The 23,977-nt window shown below is 51.4% G+C and overlaps 2 protein-coding genes across 2 annotated transcripts; one reads left to right on the forward strand and one right to left on the reverse strand.

Moving 5' to 3' along the window:
• The first annotated feature begins 152 nt into the window (after nucleotides 1-152).
• CSUI_003669 (uncharacterized protein) lies at nucleotides 153-15,409 on the forward strand. Its single transcript, XM_068063864.1, has 10 exons — nucleotides 153-1,329; nucleotides 3,143-3,387; nucleotides 3,699-3,868; nucleotides 4,430-4,553; nucleotides 5,338-5,432; nucleotides 6,511-6,585; nucleotides 7,421-7,635; nucleotides 8,282-8,489; nucleotides 9,165-11,672; nucleotides 12,852-15,409. Exons 9-10 carry the CDS (start codon nucleotides 11,555-11,557, stop codon nucleotides 14,528-14,530), a joined length of 1,797 nt encoding a protein of 598 aa, XP_067924159.1. The 5' UTR covers nucleotides 153-1,329; nucleotides 3,143-3,387; nucleotides 3,699-3,868; nucleotides 4,430-4,553; nucleotides 5,338-5,432; nucleotides 6,511-6,585; nucleotides 7,421-7,635; nucleotides 8,282-8,489; nucleotides 9,165-11,554; the 3' UTR covers nucleotides 14,531-15,409.
• On the reverse strand, nucleotides 15,408-23,975 carry CSUI_003670 (uncharacterized protein). Its single transcript, XM_068063865.1, has 9 exons — nucleotides 23,510-23,975; nucleotides 22,844-22,906; nucleotides 22,138-22,523; nucleotides 21,506-21,781; nucleotides 20,732-20,889; nucleotides 19,456-19,965; nucleotides 18,651-18,757; nucleotides 17,751-17,895; nucleotides 15,408-17,345 (listed from the first exon to the last, which is right to left on the reverse strand). The coding sequence occupies exons 1-9, from the start codon at nucleotides 23,736-23,738 to the stop codon at nucleotides 16,232-16,234; spliced, it is 2,988 nt and encodes a 995-aa protein (XP_067924160.1). The 5' UTR covers nucleotides 23,739-23,975; the 3' UTR covers nucleotides 15,408-16,231.
• Between the last annotated feature and the right edge of the window lie 2 nt (nucleotides 23,976-23,977).

Genomic DNA, 23,977 nt, shown 5'->3' on the forward strand with positions numbered 1-23,977 from the left:
GTGAGGCCTTTCGCAGCAGGTTGCCGGACTGGCAGTGGCCGCCCCATCTAGAGCTAGTAAGACCTATCGAGAAGTCTGTGCCGGCTTCGCCCACAGCAACAATAGCACGAGAAACGATATTCAGTTTTTCCCCTGAAAAATCCAAGTAGTAACGACTAATCATCCTTGCACTTGAATGTAACAAGGAAGGCAACGGGGCCTTAATCATGGCCTGTTACTGTTACTGCTTCTTCTTGCTTGCATTCGCTAAGAACGAGACGAGAGTGTCCAGCTGAAAAACTGCCCTGTTACGTACGACTGCTGCTTGCTGTGTCGGCAGAAAGACCAAGCAGATGTCCGGTTGTCCATTGTGTGCCTCTAACTCAGTCTGATCGGGTTTCTGCGATGTGACACTGGAGCCCTGCTCTTTACGTTGACCACTGTCGAAAAAAAAGCCTGCTCGAGTGCTTTATTCGCTCACGATAGAACTGTCATGCAAGAGCAATTATTTCTTTTTCTAGAGCAGCACATGGTTTGAGGTGATCTTCAGCAACTTTCAACTGTCCAACTCTACAGGCACCATGCATGCAAGCGCCATGGTCTGTGGGGAGCATTAGGACGGCCTTCTCATAACGACTCTTAAGGGAAATTGGCGGTTTTGCAGGACGCCGCTCCTCCGCCTTTTTTCTTTCTCTTCTTTACATAGGCTTGGCACCGACTTACGCCGCGCTGTTGTGTTTCTTCCGTGGGGATTTCTTCTTCCTTGCAGTCGGTCCTCTCCTCGCAATTGACCTTGATAAAGTCACCTAGCGCTTCGGCAATCCACCGTTTCTTCTTTTAAGGCTTTGCAGTATCGTCCGTCTCAGAGAGGCACCTTGTTTTCAGTTCTTACCTTTTGTTCTTGTTGTCGCGTACTCTACGGTTCCAGCTTGGACTTGACCGACCGTCTCCTCTCGGCTGCATGCTTCGTTCCCTTTCCAAGACTCTCCCACGAAGTCTGAGTTTCTCCTTTTCTTCGTCGATTTTTCTTCTTTCGTCCTCACAGTATTTCCCGCTACTCTTCCGTTTTTGTTCTTTGTCTACGGCGCTCGCAGCGGACTCTCAGCATCCCAGGCGAACACCCCCCAACGGCCCTCCATCTTCCGGTGAACCGATCGGCTACAGCCGCAGCAGTAGCGCGCTTTTGTAAGACCCTTTCGTTCTCGGCGTTCCTGTGGTGTCTTTCTTGACTTCTTCTGAAGTTTTCTGGGTTCCGTTCAACTTGAGGCAACATGACGACCTTCGTCCCTCTCGCAACTGACGGAGACGGCACCACCTCAGTGGTTGCTGCAGGCGATTGGCTGTTGCGAGGTGAGCCCTGCTCCTTCCCGTACCTTGTTCTTTCTTCTCTGCTTGCCCGCGAACCTCTCTCCTTCGCCTTGTCTACACACCTGTCACATATGCTCATCTTACCTCAGATCCTTCCAATGGCTGGCTCTGAACACGTATACGAAGGGGGGTAGCTTCTTTCCGTGAAAGCTTACGAGCTCCGCTTCACCAGTTCATCTATGCGAAGTTCTGATGTTACCTTCGTACACATCTTTCCCTTTGTCGAGCAAGGGAGTGTTGACCAGTTCGGTAGTTGTCTGCATGTTGTAGAAACGTCAACTTCCTGGTCTGTGGAAAGAGGAGACTTCCCGTAGGTCTCTTTTCGGTTTATCCTCGTCTTGCTTCTGAGGGTTCATGGAGTTCGTGTATATCAGCACTACTGTGGCTCTACTCAACAACAGAGCAGACCTTTTCCGTGCCCTCCCCTAACGGTCTGAAACAGGAACCTGCCAATGGAGAATTGAGAAAGAAAAGAGATAAAGAGTTCCTCACCACCTTTCACGTTGTGGCTCCAGGGTCTCTTTTGTAACCTTGTGATCTCGCCTCTCTCCACGATGTTTCTTGGAAGAGATCAAGTCGGGAAAAGGAGAAAATACAGAGAGAGGACGGGAGAGAAAGATAACAGAGCGAAGAACACCATCTTTTTTATCTAGCCAGGTCTTGACCCTTTTTCGTCGCATCATCAAGAGAAGTCGTTTCCTTTGCTTTCCTTTCACAAAAGCTTTTTCTTTTTTGGTAGAAGAAGACAGCTGCTGTCTTTCTACCTCGTCATGGGTGTCAATGGAGACTGCTAGTCTGTGTATCCTCCGCTTTCACAGCATGTGACTGGTGGTAATGTTCTTCTTTTCTGGCTTGTTTTCTTCAAGTTCCTCGTATCGTCTCAACGTCCATCCTAGTATGAGAGAGAATAGGGACGCTTTTCGCTCTGTGTGGGAAGGAGAGAGCCAGAGTTTTTACGGTTTACTGTAGTTACAGAGAAGAAGATTTGAAAGAGGCAAAGAGGACTGCTCCAACCGGTTAGGTCGTTGTCTTCGTCTGTGATTGGATCTTTCTTGAGGAAAGCTTCATATGAGCTAGGAGCCTATTCTCTCTTTTCTTTTTGAGCTGGTGTCACCTGCACCGAATACGACGCCTGCTGGTCTTCACTACATACCTCTAGAGACAAAGACACATATCTATCTATACATTCGCATGCATGCGTACGTCACGGCTTTCGTTCCATCTTGAAGAACGTTTCCGCGTGTCCCTCTCTCTCCTGTCAGGGGACATAGTACGGCCGTATGGCACTCCTCGTGTTTTCTTCGATCTTCTTTTTCTCTCGTGACTCCCGAACGTTTCTTGGTCGGTCGTTTGCTCTTGGTAATTGTTTTGGGCAACTTGATCGGGAGACGAAGGAGGAGCCACCACCGAGTAGTCGTAGCTGTTCCAATCTGTTCTATATATCCTCTGAGGGAAGGACAGCTTGCATGCGCGTCAAGAAGTCAGCTAGGGGGGCAGAAGGAAGGGAGAGAAAACGGTGGGAAAGGTAGCGGGTATCATTGTCATTACACGTGTTTCTCTCTGAGTGTACCTTAACTAGAGGTTGAGATTCTCAAGAAGAGAAGTCAAAAAAGACTTCCGGCCCGCTGTGTCAAGACCAACCAGCTTTTTTCTTCTCTTTCTCTCTTCTTCACTTCTGTGCTTTACGCCTATTGCTATTTCGCTCTTCTTTTCTCTTTCCTTCTGTGTAAAGGGGGGCTATACATACATAGTGCACTCTCAGTGGTGATGCTTGTCTGGGTGTCTTTTTTTTCAGTGATCAACCTGAAGGAGCCATCACAGACTCAAGCGTATTACACGCAGTTTGTCGATTCTTTCACGAAGGTCTCAGAGACAGGCGAACAGACGATCCGCGACTATATGCAGTTGTTTCAGCTTCTCTTAGCTCAGCATGAGATCGTCTTCGCCTATGCTGCCTCTGCCCGTCAACAACAGGAGGCAGGGGGGGGCGCTTCCTCCCAACAGGATCAGCAGCAGGCCGGTGGTGATAAGGCACCTGCGGTAAGAGAAGAAGAAGCGAGAAGAGAAGCTCCAGTTAAGAACCAGATAGATAGCTATGGGCCAACATTCCGTTGTTCTTATCAATCTTTCTAGTCGTCTATCTCTCTATTCATCAGTATGCACCTATCTCTTCTTTCTTTCATTTTTCTTTCCTTTTTATCTCCACTCTATACATGTGTATCAAATATATGTGTATGTGCGTAATCTCCATGTTTCTCAATCGAGAGTGTCCAACACCTGGGTAGGTACGAGAGAAGTTGAAGTGAAGAAGAGCTTTCTTTCAGAGGTCTGTGTGTTTACCTTTTTATCAGGCAAGAAAAACCTTTCTAGAAGCCTTACACGAGGTGGAGGAGTTCTTTACTGTTCTTTTCTGTATGGTCGTATTGCGCATCGAGAATGTCGAAGACGCAGGCAGGGCTGCGGGAAGTCTCTGCTCAGTCTTCCGGTCATCTACGGATATGGCGGAATTTCGACTGCGCATGTAAGCGATGCCGATCTTATCTGGTGATCTGATCTGTTGATATCAATCTATTCTCAAGAGAGGTGCCGAAAGTTTCACGGAGAAAGATAACGTGTAGATTGAGCCTCTCTCTACGCTTTCGTTGTCGGCGTAGTCACACTTTCTATAGTGCCTTATATAGCCGTGCTGATGTCTGGTACAGTGACTATTCCAAGTGCTGGGTGACGTCTTCTGTTACGCAGTGAAGAATCACAACATCTCTTAGAAGAATGGATGGCCGAGTGTATCGACAGTGACTAGGTGTCGACAAGACAAGAGAATGTTTCTCAGAAAGCTAGACAGCCATGTGCGAGAGGGGGGATGTTGTGAAGTGAAAAACCTCAGGATGAACTCCATCAGTTGAACTAGCGTGGTGTAAGTGAGAAGGTCTTTTCATGTAATGGTGCTAGTAAAGACATGTATCAAGAGTCTTCACAACAACAGTGAGGGGGACGGGAGATGTAAAGTGCGTTTGAGAGGTCACGAGTCTAGATCACTTCACATCGCTTCTTCTTCGGAACTTCTCTTTGTTTTGATCCCTAGGCTTCAGTCTCTGTACAATGCTTTCCCGCCGAACTTCCCTTACCGTTTCTCAATCTTCGTCGCGACCCTCGAGTACGCGGCTGAGACAAACCTCTTCCACGTCATGCTCCCCTACATTAAATATGTAAGTCGTGTTCTTCACGGAAGGGAGAGAAACCCCTTGTATTAAGATGTGAAGATGTGTATTTATACGTTTAGATACAGTCAGATCTTCTCAACTCGATTCATGTATTCTTCATGGATATCTGTCTTTGTACGTCCGAGAAGCGAAATGCGTATAGCGAATGAAGCGCCTTCCTCTACTCTCACTCATCTGGTGGAGACGAGAGCTCCCCTTCCCCCGTGGGAGGTATTTCTATTCGCGTCACTCTCTCTCTTTTTCTTTCTCTCTGTATGTATTTGTATATCTAGATATGCATAGGTATTTATGCGCCTACGCAAATACAGACATACGTTATAACGGTCGAGGTATGGAGTACTAGTTGTGGCGGTCAGGCTCTCTAACGAGACCTATTCGTAGATAGACCTTTTGTATATATAGGTGGTCTTTCTTCATACGGATATGAGGGAGACATCTCTACAGGTTAAACAATGGCTACGTTTTCTCTTCTTTTACATTTTCTTACAATGCTTTCCTCGTTGCTCTTTTCTGTCAATGGTGGGATCCAAGCGTGCTTCACTTCGGTAGTCAGACAAGTTTGAGGAAAGTCGAGAGAAAGACAGAGAGAGAGAAGGAGAAAGCTGGGGGCTAAGAGATGGATGAAGCATGAGTTCTCCCGAGCATCTCTGTTTGGTCCCCCTCAAGAGACGGGGACTGATTGCTCTTTTTCTTTCTTCCTTTCGCTATTGCTCCTTCTTTGTCTCTTCAACTTTTTCTCTTTTGATTCTTGGTTTCGTTGTGTCATCAGATCAATGAGTGGATGAGAGACTGGAATCTGTCGCATGCGTCAAAGCGCCAGGTCTTTCTTATCCTCTCGAATGAACTAAAGAAACTGAAGAAAACGTAAGAAAAGAAAGTCATTTTGTCTCCCTCTCTAGTTCAAGTCGTCTGCACTTGAATCCGTAGTAGGTTTAACATGGTTATGCCCTACACGAACTTCTATACTAATGAGCGTAGGAGGATACACAAGTCCACCATCCATCAGCTGATTCCCACTGCCCTCTACCATGCATGAGATAGAAACTTGTGTGAAAGCGAGCCACTTCAAATGCTATGGGAAGTGTATGGACAGGCCACCCTTCAATTCGATCTCGGAGTCAGTCAACAGGAGTTATGTACGTAGGTCTGTATGAATAGATAGTATGTGTGCATGCACTGACGTATACAAAAGGCGTTCATACAGATCGAGAGACATAGCCAGACACATAGCACGTCTTCGTCTATAGGGAGCGACTTCAGTTTCGTATCGCGGGCTGGAAAACACATCATCTGCTCACGTTCACTTGATCAGCTGTAGAGAAGCCTTGCATACTTACTCGGTGCGTAATCACCGCTGGCAGAAACATTTGATAGATATCTTCTCTCTAGTGCAGCCTGTCGCTTCTCCCCTCCTCCGTATCCCCCCGCCCTCTTCATCAGGGGTGTTTGCATTGAGCATGCATTTCTTTCTCTTCTTATTCCTGTGTCCGGTTCTAAACTCAATAGAGGAAGAGGAGAGTTGAGAGCTGCGCGCGTTCTCTCAATGTAGTCTGTAACAGTCACGCTCTCCTCTCTCATTCGTCTTCCCAGAACCAAGACAAAGTGGCTACATGTCCCTCTGTCTGCACGCTTACAGAGTTATGAAGAGGTGTATTTCTTACTGAGGTCCTTGAGATGAGATCTTTCTTGTTTCTATTGATACCGACAGAGGAGCCTCAGTCACAGATATGTGAGGGGCGAGTCTTCTTTATTGTCTTTACATATTTATCGTCTGGATTAAGAAACCCTTCTGTCTGCTCGACCATATAGGTCATTACGTTGCTGGCGGTAGATATAGCTGTATGTGGGTGTCTCGCTTTCGTGTACATCTATTTTCTTGAAGTTGTACAGATTGATGGTATCTTTCCTGCATCCATGATGTATGGTGGATGTTTGACTTTAGGGAAGAAGCTTATCCGTATCTCAAACGACATGTCCAGCTCTTTCAGCGAGAGAAGGAGGAAGTCTTGGCTAATGGGTAAGCGACACTACCGCGTCAGCTTCACTATATGTGCAAACCGGTACCTGTGTGTATGGAATTTTGTTGTTTCGGTTTGTGCGTACTCATGTCTGTATCTGTGTGTGTATATCCGAATTTGAATATGTGAATAATTACTTACTCCATGGATCTATAAGAAAAGCTTCAATCTACGCCGTACTTGTTTCTTCTCTCTTGAGGTGCGGCTGGCACATCACGAAAAGGATATGTCTACCTTGATCGAGATATCAAAGGAGCTCAGGTGTACTGGAGAGCCTCTTGTTCAGTAGCCGTGGCTGCTTGCATCGGTAAAGAATGACTCTACTTCTCCATATCTTGATTACTCATCGCCTGTACAGAACTCCTTGCCATCTACATCTGGTTCTGTGAACAGTTTGTTTGCCAGGGAAGATCTGTATGTGTGTTTCTCTGAGGCTTTGCGAATCGATTCATGGAGACAGAAGCGAGGAGAAGGGATGGAGATTCACACTCAACAACATATAAGCCAAGCGAGGGTAGTCCCTGCCTGCTTCTTCACACATATGTCAGAAATGAAGTCTCTTCACTAGGAGACGTTAGGCTCGGCTTGCACATTCGAGTACATTTCTATTCTAAATCGAGAATGCATGGTACTATGCAAGAAGAGAACTGATATGATCTTTCAGGTTGTAGAAGGTAGCGTTATTTGCCTAGGTGCATGTCTGTGCTTTCTCTCATATACATCTCATTCTTTGGGGGAAAACTGTCTCTCTCTTGATATGACCCCCCACCTTGGTTCTTTACTCTCGTTGTCTATTTTACTGTGTCTCTTTCTTTCCTTCTCTGTATGTTTCAGAGCGACAATGTGCGCAGCAGCAGAGCTCGTTGAAGATAGTATTCGACTACCAGATGTCGTTGTTTTCGATAGTCTGTTAGATCTCGATGCCGTAGCGTACTTACGAAATACAGCACATGCCCCTCTTATTGAACTCCTCGAAGTTTTCGTCAATCAAGGCCCTAAAGAACTTGAAGCCTTTCGAGCCAAGTATCCCCATGCCTTTGAAGAACATGGTGTGTCAACCTCTTCTCTTCTTACGGCTTCCCCGGGTTGCCCATCTTGGATTCCCCTCTTCTCGCTATTCTTCTCACACCGTGTAGTTCCATCCTATATGTGTGTATACAAGAACTGGGTAGATTTCTTTCCGGTATCACACTCACTTGTTTTAGATCTAGCGGACACCTGCTCTTCTAGTTTATGTGTGCAGGTATATACGTATTCATATGGATTGATATACATAGAAGGTCGATTGTAACTCGCAGTCGCGCGTCGTCCTCCACATGGGACAGGGGAGGAAGTTAAGTTGTCGTGTTTCTTCTTCTGGAGGGCGGAAGAGAAAAAATCGAATCGTGTTTGGTTTTAGGGCGGTGTGGACAGATGGTGTTGAACGGACTCAAACGTCCACTGGCTCTTGTTAGCGGCACAAGCACTCAGCTAGTTATTGAGAGACACGCAGGAGGTGAAGACGAGCACAGCTTCGTATTATCAGTGGCTCGACTCCAGGACATAGCCAGATGAACTTAGCTCAATGAGAGAAAGAAAGATTATGAAGAGGATAGGGCTGGACTACTGCTTTTGGTCTCCTCTTTACATTTTTCGGCTGGTTATTGTTGAAGATACAGCATGTCGAGAAATGTTTTCTTTTCTCTTGGTATTTAGGTCTGAACTATGATCAGTGCTTGGCGAAGATCAGGCTGCTGGCAGTCGCGTCACTTGTCCATGGGCGAAAGAGGGAGATTTCTATCCGTGCTATTGGAGACGCACTACAGCTGAATGAAGCTGCCGCAGAGGAAGTTGCTGTTCAAGCCATTGCTCAGGGCATCATCGATGCGAAAATTGACCAGATGGCTCGAGTTCTTCATGTCAGGTAATGAGAAGCTCGTAAAGGGAAAGGAGGGGGCGAGGGAGTTGGGATGACAGGTCAGATTTTGCAGGTATTCAACTCTAACTGGAAATGGTGGTGTGGAGATTGGCCCCCTCTTCAGACCGGCTGCTTACATCTTCAAGAAGGAAGCTTTGTTGGTTCTTCTTTTTACACATATCTATAGATGTAGTTACTCGTAGAAGAGAAGCAGACAATAGCTCGGGAGTCTGGGGGGCGAGGACGCTGGTTGGGTAACTCTATTCATTGCTAAGACTGACTCTTGTGTCCCTGCTCTTCTCTCTACGTTTAGACATATAGATAATAGATAACTTGATCAGCGTAAGCGGGACGCACACCGGCGTGTCTTTACAGTACTGCCACAGACGTTAACCTATCCAACTAGTAGCACATCATCAGGAGGCACATGATGCGTTCCTCTGTCGTTCTCTGCGACTCAAACTCTTCCTTGTCTTTCGTGTAATACCCATGTCCGCTAGAAGCAACATTTCCTTTGCCCCAGGTAGGTGCGCAACGGCAAGCTTTGACATCGTTGCACGTGTTATCCCGGTGGTAACCGCTTTCCCAGAAGATTCAACCAGTTACGTGTAGGATGCTTCTCTTCCTCAGTGATTATGTGACTTTAGTTGATTCTTCGCGTTGGCTTGTTTTCGACCCCAGGTCGGTAATGCAGCGCGAATTCGGTCGGCAGCAGTGGGAAGAGCTACGCGACCGCATCGACCACTGGGGTGAAGGCGTCCGTACCCTGATCAACTGCATGCAAAGTGTCAAGCAACAAGTAGCTGCGGCAGCCGCTAATGCCGTAAGCGGTGGCGGGGGGATCGGATCCCTAGCGGGGGGTAACAACAGTATGGCAAATGCTACCACCTCAGGGCCCCCACCTCTTGCTGTCAGTACAAGCCCCGCCGGTGCTCCGCTGCCGTAGTAATTGTTAGACATGCGTACCTTGCTGTTTTCATTCCTATGCATATCGGATGAGTGCCGCGCAGATCAAGTCTACTACTCAGCTGTGCACTGTCCCTCCATGTATAAGTGCCCTCTATGTATGCTGTGATACTGTCGGAGTCCTAGCGCCCAAGTGCGTGATGAGAGTCATACCGTCAAACCGCATGCGTAGATCTTTCCAGAGCAGTTGCATGGTCGGAGAAGCGTTTTCCTACGCCGATCCTGGGCTGCACTCAAGTGTTTTGTTGACGGAGGTGGAGGATAAGCTGTAGGGATGGGGGGACCTCAGGTTTGTACAGTCTGATGGGAAGAAGGGCGAGGGTGTGCTCTGAAGGTCTACATCTGATACTATTATGGTTGCCGAAGGAGGCGAACAAATTCCTGCTTATCTGTCGCGACTGCTGGGAGCCAACCGCCCACCGACTCCTGAGAGCAGCTGTTACTACATTGCTGCCCGTGGTTTATGATCCTCTTCTCCGGTAACACCGGCCTTGGTCCGGTTACTGGTGCAGGTGGGTGAGCGTCTTAACTCTCGTTTGCTTTTTGTTCTGTCGCTGGTTCTCGTGCCATTACGGCGGGTCAAGCACACGGTCTGAACAGGTCCTATTCACGCAACGTTGGTACGGCAAAGCCATCAGCGCACAATGCCTGTGTCCTCGCTTCACGGGAAAACATCAGGAGGCGCGCTCCGAACATCAGAGATTACGGGGGGGCAGACTTGGGGCGGCAGCGGATGAAACTAGTGCAAGTCTAGAGACACGGCCCAAACAGGTTCAGTCGTCATTGGGGGGTCAGCAGTGGTGAGAATGCACTTTGTCCGAGCACCCCAGCACCGTGTAAGGTTGAAGGAGAAAGGAAAGGCACGCTGTGGGACCGCACTTCCTCGAGGAAAGGCATCTTGTTAAGTTTCTTCGTTCTAGCCCTCGCCTGGAAGCACAATTTTGCAGCAACACACGACGTGATTGTATCGCTGAGTCGGAGTGGAGAGTGGCGCATGAGGAGTCTGCGTGTTTGGACACAGTCTGTCCAACCGATATCGTTCAAGACGTTAGCAGACTGACATAAAACGGAGTGATATAGGTTGGCAATCTTCCTTGTGAGAAGCCGCCGTACTAGGGGAGTGTTCGTGGCGCACTCCACACGCATGGGCCCAACGGGAGGAGGATGTATAATGCAATCTGTGGCGGACAGCTCCCACGTGACCGTACAAGCATTGGGGAAGAAAACACGTGAATGTTCGATGGCCACCTGCGGAGGTTTGCGGCCGAATTTTCATTTGAAACCACCCACATCTCACAGGAACCTATGGGCCACGAGATTCAGTCCGTGACGCTGTCCCCCGGCTCATCCCCCACGAGCAGGGACTGCTGCCTCGCTCGCGGCCCTCACGAATAAAGCGATCCAACGGCACCGCTACTTAGGTTTCCTGCCGTTGCGCTGATTGTTGCACATGCCTGGCTTGACACCATTCAACCGCTGCGAGCTCTTCAGGATAAAACCCAGAAAGACTGTGAGTTCAGTTTATCATGAACCGCTGAGCCCCCGTTGTCTCCAAGGAGTAAGCCTTCAAGCGTAGATGACCGGACGGGCTTGGACAAGAGGGGCGCGCCAACATCATCTAGGTGGGTAAGGGAAATCTCTTGCCACGGAAATGTCAACGCGGGGACAGGCCGCTGACACTCAGAGCCTAGTCACCCGTCCATGGCTGAGTGTCCTGCATTCGCTTCCTGGAGAAGTCCACACCGTTCCCAGTCTGTGATGATGTCGCAGAGGTGTAACACTGAGCTAGTTACTGAGTGGACGGGCCGGCGCTCCCCCGCTGTGTAAGCCAGGACCTGCCGGGGGGCTGAGTACTTTCGGGTGCTTTCTGGAAGTCATTCGACTTTTCATTTCTCTTGAATCCGTCCTCCCCTTTCGGCTCTACTGTATGTTTTCCAGGATGCATAACACTATGTTCTTCGCTTGCAGGTTCTCTCCTCTCCTTCGACTGTCCACTGTAAGTGTGGAACGAGTGGAGCTTCGCTCTTTCCACCTCTTCGGGCGTACCTAGCTCCGTGTCACCTAACACACTGCACCGGACGAAAGGCTCCTCTTGTCGCTTCGTAATGATCATTGGCAGTCCATGCTTCGGACTTCCGCATCGACGCTGCACTTCAAGGCCAGAGGCCAACATCCAGACACGCGGGTGTTGGCCTAGTGGGGATCTATCCTCCCAACAGATAGGTATATCGTAAAGCTCTGCATCCCGAGCTGTGTTGTTCATGGCATGTGCTGCTCCGTGACACTCCTGCGCTTGGTTAGGTGCTGAGAACAGGGATTGCTTGCTGCCTTCACGTGTTAGTTTCCAACAGCTCTTTGTCTCATCTTCGTTATACAACTTGTTCATTCGTTTCACGATTCAATACTTTGACACGCACCTCAAGGCACGCGTTCACATTCATGCAGAGAACTTCATCAGTCGCAACAGTAGCTCATCCCCTGTATTTCCTTACGCTTCCGTAGAAGTCTTCATCTCCCTCCCTGGGCGTGCGTCTTTCGCCGTCTCTTCTCAACCTCCCACGCTCACAGGGTTTACTTCTCAAGTAGTCAACCTGCCTGACAACTCATCGTCGCAACCTCGCAGGATGAGCAGACACCTCTCAGGAACTCTCATAAACCTGTGGACCTATAAACTGTTCACTCCGAAACAAAAAAACCCTGCCTCCCCCGCTCAGCGCTTCACAGGCCGACGCTCTTGCCCCACCGGCTGCCCCGCCAAAGGACAAGTCGATCTGCCGGTACCCTCGCCTCCTGTCGTTGCGCTGAGTGTTGCGTATTCTTCACCTGACAACACCATTTAACCATTGCCCGCTGTCCAATAAAACGAAGAAGAACCGTGAATAAAGTTGATCTTCGAGTGGAGCCCTTGCTGATATGGGGAATGTATGTGGTGCCCGTCGGGTCTTGGAAAGAAAGTAGCTCGCCAGAGGACCAATCTACAGCGTAAAGGGAGATAGCTTTCCATATATCTTGTATCAACGCAACGAGCAGGACGCTAATACTCAGCAGCTAGAAGCCTTTTTAGAATTGAATCGACTGTATTCGCTCACTAGACAAGTCCACACCGTTCCCAGTCTGCAGAGAGCTGACGATGTCCGGCGTGGCACCGAGCTAGTTGGTGACTGGTCCGAGGGAATGTACGGGCCAGCACCCACCCCTCTGTGAAAGCCGGACCCTGCCGCGGGCAGGCAGTGCCGGGTAATTACTTCAAGTCGCTCGTTCTTTTATTTTCTCCGATAGCGGTCCACTCGTTGCGGCTTTACGGTATATTGTTCATGATGCAAGACATTATTTTCTCCCGTTGCAGGCTTTTCCCTCTCTTGCTCCGCCTCTCCATTTGTGGCCTGCTGCTGCGGACTACAGGGTTTTCCCAGGATTTTCGACCGCATGATGAAACCGGGGGGGCCGGAGAAGGAGTAGTGAGGCCTCTGGGAAGAGGACCGTCAGTATCGAGGTATGCAGCTCAGTCACTCCCGTCTTGGGGTCCTCCCTTTTGCGTGGTATTAACTTCTGCGGCTTCCGCCACAACACCGCAACAAAAGCAACTCAGGTCGCTGGATGTAGTCCGGTATTCCACCGATGTAGGAGGGCCGGAGGGACAGCGAGAGGAAAGGGAAGATCCTCCCGGAAGCGGCAAGACTCCTGATTCATCGGAGGATCATGTAGAGCCGATTCCCTTGATTCCCCTCTCGCCAGAGAACCATGTCTGGAAGAAGAAGAACGGCAAGAACCCGAAACGGAGCATTCCCCAGAAGGCTGCGGCGTTTCTTGCGTTCGCTGCAACAACACTAATGCTGGGTCTGAAGTTGCGACACAGGCGAAGTGCACAAGAAGAGGAACGAGAGATCTCCGGAGGCTCGAGCCGTCCTTCCAGGATGTCTTCTCGTGGCCCACGAGGTATTCTGAATCCGTCGAAAAGAGCACTGGCGGTTATTGGTGTCGCAGTCATTCTAACGACACTTTCGCTCATCGGCTTCTCAAGCCTCGCAGGACTACGAGCACGGGAACATGGAGGGAACTCCGTGTCGGGAGCAGCGCCTTCATCCCTGTCCGACTCTCTGGGGAGGCACGACTCTGATCCGCCGCCACCCGGCTCTCCAGCGAAGCTCTGGAACAAATCCACAGAGTTTCTTGGTAGGCATTCCACAAAAGGAGTAGCTGGCACTGCAGTCTTTGCCGGTATTGCCTTAGCTCGGTTTCTCGCTAAACTGTTTTCGCGGCAAAGGACATCTCCGACGGCCGAAGATCAATCCGAGGGAGCGGCAGCAGCCGCGAGCCTGGAGGATGTGCCAGACGGAAAGGCTCCTGCCTCAGGGCCCGTAGAGATTCCTCCGGCTTTTAGTGTCATGTACGCTTCTGGGCCCGGGAGTAAGGGGGAGAAGGCTAAACGCGGGTGGGGGCACAACAGTTTGAAGAAGTTGGAGAAAGCAGAGGCGCAGGTCAAGGAACTGAGAGCGGTTATCAAGAGTATTTCACCTCGATTGTATGACAGCTTGGGAGAGGAACTGGAGGACCTCAAGAACGCATCTAATCCTGAAGTTCGAGCGATTCAGTCCAGGCGTTTAGCGGCATTGTCGCATGCCGTTCGACTTCGAGTTATTACCTACAACTTGTCGGAGATACTAGAAGGTCTTTCCCGGGGGGATTACGAGGGACAGCGAGAGTTACTCGACGAACAACTTAATGCCCAAACTGCGGCACTCTCCGAAATCAGCAAAGATTTTCCGGCCAATAGCGCGGCACTAAGAGACCTCGTGATTGCTGAGCTTCCCGAGGAGCATAGAGAAGCCGCTCTGAAGGTCTATCGTCTCTGGCAACTCCGGGAGAATATCGTGCTGCACCACTGGGTGCACGTGGCTCGGTTTAAAGCAGCCACTCTAAAGAAGTCCGCAGACGAGTCTGGGAATGTTCTCCCCGAAGCTGAAGAGAACTTTGTAAAACTAGATGACCGCGATGATCGTCTTGCTGAATCAAGGAAAGCATTTGCTGCGCGTGTCGTGCCAGAGATGTTTTTTATATATACGGACCCATGGGAGGATTAAAAGGAAACCCACCACGTCATTCTTCATGATGCTTGTCGAACTCACTGTAACAATCCCCGCCTCGATACCAAGCGTTCCTGGGACGATCGCTCAGCGGCATATCCTACCATATGACACCAAAACCACCCGACGCTACAGTACCTTCCCGAAAATTCTACGTTCGCGCGGCAAATGTGTCTGTGTTTGTTTTCACCAGTAGATTGTCCGTATATGTATCTTCTTCCTTATTGGCGTGGCGAGAGTGAGCTTTGTTTCAGTTATTTTTTCTTCGTTTGCCTCGCGGTCGTTTCAGGGTCTAAAGTGGGCTGTCAGTTGAAGAGACGACGGGTTGAAACATCCCCCTAGCCGAAGCAGGGTAGTTACGGGAGCAGGTGAAGAAGGTGAATGCTCATGAAGTGTAAGAAATTGAACTGAAGAGCAATGCATGATGAGAGATCCCCTCCCGATCGTGCGCGTCATTCATGTTTGTCCGAATAAGGTATGTGTAGTCGTGGATCTGTCAATGTGGTCGATCAAAGCACGCTACCGTTTGGAGTGGTCAGTGCGCCGAAGCAGGCTGCAAGCACTTTAGAGTACTATTGTATACATCGAAGCGCAGAGCTTCAACCGTTCTACAATGCGTGTAGAGAGAAGATACTTCAGGGATCAAACCTCGTCTACCGTCCCGTACGACAACTTCTTGAGCATGAAGTCCAGCAATTCTGTCGAACCCGATGTGGCATCCTGATTCCCGCTAGTAATCTGTTTCGAACTGGTTACCTGCACTGTATCCTGCACTTGGACGAGGCAGCGCAGAAGCTGATAAGAGATACCATCCGAGTGTTGAGGCATTCTGCACTGTAATCCTGGTACTCTTCGTCTTCTCCGGCTGTTGCCAGTTCTCATCACCAGTGGTTCTGACCGTCGTGATGAATGAAGTTCACCAACCCACGATGACAAGCCGTTGATATTGCACAGAGTTGAACCCCCCTTCTTTCCACCTTTATAAATAGACAAGTATGGCAACCGCTTTGGCGCCCTCACTTTTCACCTCTTCGCGCGTTCTTAGCTGCGTTTCACGGACCACACTGCACCGGACGAAGTGCTTTTGTAAACCGCGTTATGATAATCACTGGCAGGCAGCACTTAGGACTTCCGCAGACGAGCGGCATTCCGGAACCACGGGGAAAAACCGACACGCCTACCATATCTCGCAGACTGTTAGACAAAGGGAGACTGCTGTCCAACGATCTTGGATCAACCCCAAGCAAGCGACAGAGCTAGTCTACGGATTTCCAAACGACCGAAGTGACCTTCACGCGTTCCGTCATCCCGAGCCGAACGTCTACTCCTTGCCCAATCCTGTTCAAAAGCAGACAAAATGCCCTGTCTCCCCCACCCCCGGGGCTACCGTCAGGCAGTCACCCTGTCTCGTGCAATATTATCCCGACTGCGGTGAAGCCTCCAACAGCCGCCCTTCGGAGCAGTCCGCTACAATCCAGCCACAATCACAGCTGATGAGTTACTACCCCGAGAGTCGAACTCATCTTTGTCAAACTGGCGCGAAGTGTGGCGTGGCGGCGATTACCCTTGTGTAGTTGAAGGCTTACTCCATGAAGATCTCCGAAGGCCACTTACACATCGGTTGAACACTGCTTCTCATCTGTCGGACGCTGTCGGAGCGAGTGAGTACAGGAACAGCTACATGTTGCATTGTTGGACTCACACAGCTGCCTTCTTCCTAGACGCACCGCCACAGGTAGCAACGTGCTTTCTGTACAGCAGGACGTGCCGAAGGTATAGGGGAAGGCCGCCCGTGCTCTGCTCGCCTGGCCCAGCATGTGCGACTGGTCGGGAGGCTTCAGCAGCCTTGGCTGCAGCATCACTCTTCTCTTTTCCAGCTGCACGCTGCCGTTCCGTCTCCTCGCTAACAACCACGGGGTCCCCTTCTCCTCTTTCTACTTCGCTCGCCTTCTTCTCTGCGTCTGAGCCAGTCGGCCCCTCCCCCGTGTTAGATGCTGTACATCCAGATGAGGATGGGGTATGCGGCTCTCCCTCGCTTCCGTCGCCGCCAACCTGTCTAGTAAAACCTCCAGCAAGTGATCCCTCTTCAGCACCAACGGCACCATTGCGCGCTCTTGAGAAGTTCCTCTCGTCGCATCGACTCGAGTCTCTCATCTCCTCCCAGCCTCCGTTTCGATCCCCCAGCCTGCCGACAGGCTGGTTTTCTCGGCCTGGACTCGGAAACGTCCGTCCCTTCTCTTCAGATGTATAAGCTTCACCGTTGTCCATGCTGCCCTTCACTGCCGCAGGACACATATAGCGGATGCGGGCACTTTCTTTAGCCGCATACGGAGTGCGCTGGTCTCCACACTCCGGACCGCGGTGGCAGCTCGTGTTACTCTCCAGAAGCTGCACCGCGTAGCTCACAAGAGACGCTGATTCATCTGACTCCTGTTTTTCTCCTGGGCTCTCTTCGTTTTCACCTAGTGTCCGTGAGATGCCGGCTAGAACTGTGGTGTGGCTAGCTGACCTTGGACTATCCAGCTCAGCACCAGACGACCAATCCTGGCCCCGAAGCCTTTCGATGCCCACACCGGCCCTTCCTGACTCCTGCTGATGTCCGTGTTGTCTTTCAGTGCTTCCCGTCGTCTTCGCAGAGGCGCCATTCTCGAAACAGCGCCGCGCCGTTTCTTCCTGAGTATCCTGCAGTGTCTCGAAAACGACACGCTGGGGCCTCCTGTTGGCTGTTTTGTCCGCTCGGGAGACCTGAGGAGTCGTTTCAGGCGCAGTTGAACGGCAAGGCGATGGCAGGGGCGGGTACTGGTGCCAGTTGCTGTTGGGTGCACACAATGACAAGGATTCACATGAATACGCGGGATTTCTCCGAGGTACCAAAGTGGAGTCCAGTCGAGCACAATAACTGCTGCAGCGTTGCCGGAAATTGGTTCATCCTAGACAGAAGCCACTGCCTACGGACCTCAAGTAGAATACAATGTTATTAGAAGTGACAAAGCGGGCAGAGAGAGTCCGGCACTGAAAGCTGCCCTGCGTTCCAGCTATCCATTCCACGGTATGCGCTCACAGATCCTGCTGTCATCCACATGGGACTCTAGTCCACCATGAGCAACTAGGACAACGAGTAAAAGAACCCTGAAGTGGGCATGCAAAAGAGATGCAACCATTCCGCGAAACTCTGACTGTTGCATCTGGGCGCGTAACACAATGAACAGCGGCTTACTAGAAATGCGTTTTCTTCCCCACAGGTTCCCTTGTGTCTGTTGTGCGCCGGTCTGCTAAGGAACAGTAGATGAGTGGACGAATGGTGGAGGCAACGTGACTAGAGCCGTAGTGGCGTACGACGTTATCCATCAGAATCATGTCACCTGAACCAAGCAGTAAAGACATCAAAAAAAAAGAGACCTTAACGTTACAGTGCAGATATACCCCACGCTAACTAATGCAGATATACTCATGCTCAACCGAGTTTGTATACTCTATCCTACACTGGCGAAACCAAACAATCCCCCCGCAACCGTTATTGCTTGTGCTTGAGAACTCAGAACCGTCGCCTGCTGTCAGCACTGTGATTTCTGGGAGTTCCACACCGCGGACACGTCATTAGAAACTCAGTCCGTGATAGAAGCCTTTTCTTCGGATCATAACAGACAGAGTCGACATGAGACGCTTGATGATGTGATTGAACATATAACTACAGTGGGCCGCACCCTCTCTGTCTTCCCTGCTAGATCACAAAAGACAGGCAGAAATGACGGAGCAAGCTTGGGTATCCGCGGAAGGAATCCTGGTCAACATCTCTCTTCTGCCCGCGTCTTCTCGAACAGCTCCCCACACAAGCCTTCATGTACCTCACGAGAAAAGCTCTCAACTGCTAAAACGTCAACGCACTTGGACGATGAGACGATCGGTGACCATGTAGGTGCAGCTCTGATTTTGCTAGGTTCTAACTGCCCCTTGCGCTTCACAGGCCACACACCACTCATAGCCGTTGCAAGACTGCGCGCGTAGCTCCACACGTTGTCTAGAACGGTCGGGTTTGTTCTCTGGATTCACCCTGCCCGAGCAAGCTCTACGGCTGCGAAACCTTGAGACTGTGAAGCACTTTACACACTTCTCTTACCAGCTCCTGCGCAAGAAAGGAGCTTCTTCCCACAGATTAGGAAGGTTGTCGCGGAGTTGTCGGGAGTGATGTCCACAAGGGGAAAGAACGCGTTCAAAATGTTGCGCCTTCGGACATGGACACAGACGAAGTACAGCAAATCTTATCTTCGCTCATTCGCCTTGCAGGCATGCATAGAACGAATGCAGCGCTCAGGTGTTCAGCTAGGCGCGGACGCTCTCGCCTTTACCGGAAGAGTTGCACAGTCCACCTGGCCCACCTCGTTGCTAGCGCACCGCGAGCGCTGCTCCATCACAGTGCCATGTGGTGGTTCGTCGCGTTCATGTTCGCGACAGTGGAGCACACAGCGGGAGGAAGAAATGATCTCTACGGCAACACTTTTTCACGAGAGCCCGAGTTTCTTTCAGAATGCACATAACGCAGCTGGGACGTGCCAGTTGCACTATGAATCAATTGAGACAGTCCTCCGACGCTGCACGATTACTACCTTCTCTTCCCAGGCGAACCCCCTGGGCGCACCACGTGCCCGGGGGCTGGGGCTGCCTCCAAGCATCGCCGAACTAGTCTAAGTGCAGAGCATTGGCTACTTACCCAACCTATGCGCCTACAGTATGCCCAAGGCAGTCGGTCGGCACTGTACGCGACGGGGCCTCCCAGCTTTCCCGGCCATCACAACACTCGAGCACAAACAAGCTACGCACACAGGAACACAAAAATAGTCGTACAGACAATCACACTACTGCTTTCCGCGGCAGGCCTGGTGGCGGCATGTCTAGGCGTCGCCGTCTTCTCAAGAGCAGCTTACTCGTAGGCCTCCTGATGGTAGTCGTGGTGCACCTTCTGATCATTCGAATGGGGACCTATAGAAATGATGTAACCGAAAGTTATTGCCCGCCACACACCCTCCTCAGGTATCTTGCCTTCGGCCTTCTCGTCACAGCTCCCTTGAGACTCACACTCGTTCTCTGTTTCATTCTTCTCGCTCTTCTCTGGCAGGCTGCTGTCCGGTTCTGCGCAGCCGCCAGCAGTGCCGCCCGCGGAAGCTGCGTCAGGGGTACAACCTTCTGACACAGCCCTCGCGCTACAGGAATCGTTCTCGCTTCTTTCGGAAGATGCTCCTGCCGAGGTGTAAAGCATCGGAGAGGATCCCCCTGCCTGGCGCGGCCCCCGCCTCCACGTCCCAAACCGCTGCGCTATGTGTGCCGCAGCAAGACGTGTAAGGAAAAGCACCTGTCGCTGCAGCTCAAGGTGACGGCGACGCAGCTCTCCTTCTCCCCACTCCCAGTGGGCCTCGGACAAGTTGACGTCCACCCGCCTGAATGGACATTAAGAGACCACAAAACAGTAGAAGCTGGAGTCTCTTTTAGATAGACAGTAACTTCCTATAGTGAGTCCGTTACACACTTCTCGAATGTCTATACTTGACTTTGTAAGTTGAACGAGTCGATGGGCCGAGAAGAAAGGTGCGACAGCTCACGCCTGATGACAACCGCGCCTTGTTTGGAAAAAGTGACGAAGGAGAAGCAAGTCGCTAGTAGTGACAGAATCAGGTCGGGGGCAGCTGGACTTCGCATCCAGAGAGCTGCCGGGCCACCCAGTCTGCATGCATGCGTGTTCTCCATCAGATTTCCGTAGTACCGCCACGTAAAATGCTGGCAAGGACAGGAGTGCTGACTGAAGCCTTTTCAACGCCCCTATAGCATGAATCCTGGTTGCCGGCAAGTACAAAAGATCAGATACAGCTTCGAGATCCCGGAACAGTACATGCAGGAGCGTATCCACATTGGACTGCATAACTCTACTGCGCTGTCTCTCAGTGACCTCTCTGCGCTCAGCGCCTACTGCTTCGAAGGGATCTGCTACCTGCCAGGAAGAATTCTGAGTGCGAGCCATCGCGGTCAGCCACGTTGAGACATGGCCGCGGCAAGGGCGTCTCCCGATTCTCGACAGCCGGGCAAAGCGTCCTTCTGCACCTGCTTCCAGATTACTTGAGATACTGCGGATCAAGCACGGAGTGCTGAATGGGAGAGGACACTGCCGCCAGCGTGTCACACTGCTGAACCAGAACTCGTGTTACTTACATTGTCGAGTTGCGACAAGCTATGCCATTGTACTTGAACAAGGAAGAGTTTGGCGGACTGAAGGGCCACTCGCGGTGCACTGGCAATACTCTATCCATCAGCAACTCAAAATGCTTCATGATCATCGAGTACAGAGAGGCCACCGCGTCTGCAGTCAACTGCAGCACACACAACTCGACGACCCCACAGACAACAATATCTACGGACTGGCTCAGTACGTTCAGTGTGACACCTTGCCATTCGACACTCAGTAGGGCATTGCACGCAGCCTAGCGAACAATGCGCTTAGTGCATGAGTACCCAGACAAGCGAGGAAACTGAGAGGAGAAGCCCGCCAGAAATCATAAAGCATACCGGATGCGTACTATTACCGTCAGTTCTTCTTTCAGCAAAACACGAGGAAGTAGGTGACCGCACCATCCAGAGGGCACGCGTCATACCTACTCGCTGGAATGCGACCCATGTCCAGACAAGTTTTTTAGACGTTCACAGCCGCCTGTCAGCGAGCCCGAGAGACTAACTACCATCGCGCTCTACGTTGTGGCATCGGTGCAACGCCTTCACAGACGGTGATGACCCTCCCCTGGTAAATACCTCGTCTCTACTTGCCTTACTCCCTCATTCTGGGACCCTGCTATCACACGCTTTCTGTTTTGCCTTTGACCCACCGAGCCTGCGTCTCCCTTGTCTTGCACTAGTCCAAACACATACACTAAAGTGAAAAAAGCGACACGCAGCTCGCGACGACGCCATCACCTCCGACTGCGCCCGTACCACATTCCTGACGAGCTCGACGCCGTCGCGGAGGAGCTGGCAGCTCCGTAGACTGGCATGCTCAATGCCGGGGGCAAAGTGCAATCCTCGCTGGACGGCACACGCCTGACGAAGCCACGCAGCTCGGGAAACATATAACCACTGCCCTTCAGATGATGCTGAGGCAGCGGCAATGGCTGCACTAAGACACCTGATGTCTGCGTCCTGGAATATCTGCTTTTTCATAACTGACCGCCACGCTGCTCGCTGCTTCTTCGAGAATGGGGGTGCGCAAGCCTGGGAGATAACACAGGAGTTGGAGAGAGAGGGCACATCACACTGATGAGTCTCAACAGAGTCTTCTGCCTCCTATCTGCAAAACGACAGTGTGATGCCTTGTCGGAACACGGAACAGTACTTGCACAGAGAGAAAAGGTTCTGCCGTATGTGTTCGGTCTCTCCTGTGATCTCCTGTGACCTGAGTCCGAATACCCTGTGTCCTTGTACTGACTGAAGTACCAATGCAACAGGCCAGCACGGCAACTGTTTAGAGAAACCCCCGTCTTGCAGTTTGAGAACACGGACAGCCTGACGAAGAGACATATCGGACACCACTTCCGTAACGAGTTGTGACCCGTCCTTCCGGATCTTACCACTCCTCCGAGCTCTCGTACAGCTCCCCAGACGAACTGTCGAACTGTGTGTCCTTCCACTCCCTTCTCCATCAGTCCAACGGGGTCAGCTCTCTTCACCATACATTGTGTCGCGGCGTCTGCAGAGACCTTCTTTTCCTCGCCCTGTCGCACCAGCCGAGGTAAGTAGGGTTGGAGCGCCAGTATAGATCGAAGTAGTTCCGAAAAGCACCCGGACGAGCGACAGAAATAAAACCCCTCCACATCTGTGCAAGCAAAAAGGCAACAGCCGGCCCCAATGAGCACTGCTCGGAGCAACTCCCGGGCACTCGAATTCGAGCCGCACCACGAGATGGCAAGGATCGCGTGGAGGGGTGTGGAAGTGGTCCCGAGTGATCTGGAAGAGCCTGAGAGGAGCAACATGAGAAACACGTGGACATTCTTCTCTTGGTCGGCCTAAACACGAAACCGTCGCCGTGGGTGACAGAGAGAAGCACCCCCGACCAAGAAGACAAATGTACTTCGTGAGAGACCGATTACCCGCGGACGCGCCCGACTCAGGGAGACTGAAAGACGTGGACACGCTAACAGCTGGGCGCAGCCGGGGCTGTCCCAATCATTAGTAGGTATCCCCAGGGATGCGCTTGGAGAAAAGACCGTTCCCCTCAACCAGGCGTCGTAGACACCGCCACCAAATCTCCGCTCTGTGGGAAAATGCTCGGCTCACCCTCTTCCGGAGGTGCCAACAAGCGCGAAAAAGCGACGGCGCAGGGAATGCGAAGCTCTTCATCTGAGCACAACAACCCACAGCTCCGTACCAGGCAAAACAGCGCTCCCGCCACGGCAGTACCACCCGCAGTCTCACTCAAGTCCCCGAAAAAGAGTTTTTTCCCCGTGCCCTTGAAAACGCAACGTACCCGTTCAGGAAATACACCGAGCGCTAAGTTCTAAAACCAACATATATGCAGGGGGGATGACCTGCGCCTGCGGGTCACAGGAAGAGTTACACGACCACTAGCTCGTCACTGTGCCGGGAGAGGACCGCTGGCAGCGGCCCGCTGGCCGGCCGCGGGCCGATACATGAAGGTCAGAAAAAATGCCATGACAGTCAGAACAGCATACGCAGAGTCTGTGCGGTAGCCTCTTGCACCCACCCATACCCACCAGCAGGTAGCCGAGGCTCGGGTGTAGCATTACGGCCTTACAGAACTTGCCAGGGACGTCCGACACGACCTTCTATCAACAATGCTGACATACTGTCAACACCCAACCACGCGAGAATCGGTACGCGCTGAGCATGGGCGAGAACCCACAAGAAATTCCTCGGTGGTTTACATCGAAGTAAGGCCTCGCCTAGGAAAAAAGATACGCTGCACTCCAGAAAGTGGCTTACTGGGCCCTGGCTTTTCAAGAAGTTCTTCTGGGGTACTCGTCTGGCGTTCAGCACAGAGGACGCAGAACGCTTCATCAATTACGGACCGTGCTCCCGTATTCTCCTGCGTCTTGACCCTGTCTCCCTCTCCACGTGTCTCTCCTCCCGACCGACTCCCGTCCCGTGCCGTGTCCCCTTGACATACCAGAGGAGAAGGCTCTGTCTTCACTTCCTTCTGACCACCATCCATGGGTCTGGGCACAGGATCCTGCACCGCAAAAGGAACTGGGGGCGCCTGTCCTTCTTGACGAATGACACCGCCTCTGGTCGCGGTCCCGATGTCCGCCCCTCGATCCTGCTTCAAGCAAGGTTCCGCTGAGCTTGTCCCGTCGTTCAGCGCACCGAGGCCTTCTTGTTTCTTGCTGTTCAAAACCAGCTCACCTCTTCCAGTCTTGAACCTGTCTTCAAAACCTCTGACCTCTTCCTCCC

This window comes from Cystoisospora suis (genome assembly GCF_002600585.1).
Source record: "Cystoisospora suis strain Wien I chromosome Unknown contig_1655, whole genome shotgun sequence".
In the NCBI taxonomy this organism is placed as follows: domain Eukaryota; phylum Apicomplexa; class Conoidasida; order Eucoccidiorida; family Sarcocystidae; genus Cystoisospora; species Cystoisospora suis.

Excerpts from the sequence above, each read along its gene's own strand:
- CSUI_003670 (XM_068063865.1), bottom strand. The coding sequence starts at position 23,738 with ATGGATGGTGGTCAGAAGGAAGTGAAGACAGAGCCTTCTCCTCTGGTA. Across the intron at positions 22,524-22,843 it reads GTTGGCACCTCCGGAAGAGG|GCTCTTCCAGATCACTCGGG; the intron begins GTGAGCCGAGCA and ends TGCTCCTCTCAG. Across the intron at positions 17,896-18,650 it reads CCTTTCTTGCGCAGGAGCTG|GTGACATGATTCTGATGGAT; the intron begins GTAAGAGAAGTG and ends TGCTTGGTTCAG.
- CSUI_003669 (XM_068063864.1), top strand. The coding sequence starts at position 11,555 with ATGATCATTGGCAGTCCATGCTTCGGACTTCCGCATCGACGCTGCACT. Across the intron at positions 11,673-12,851 it reads TCTATCCTCCCAACAGATAG|GGTTTTCCCAGGATTTTCGA; the intron begins GTATATCGTAAA and ends TGCGGACTACAG.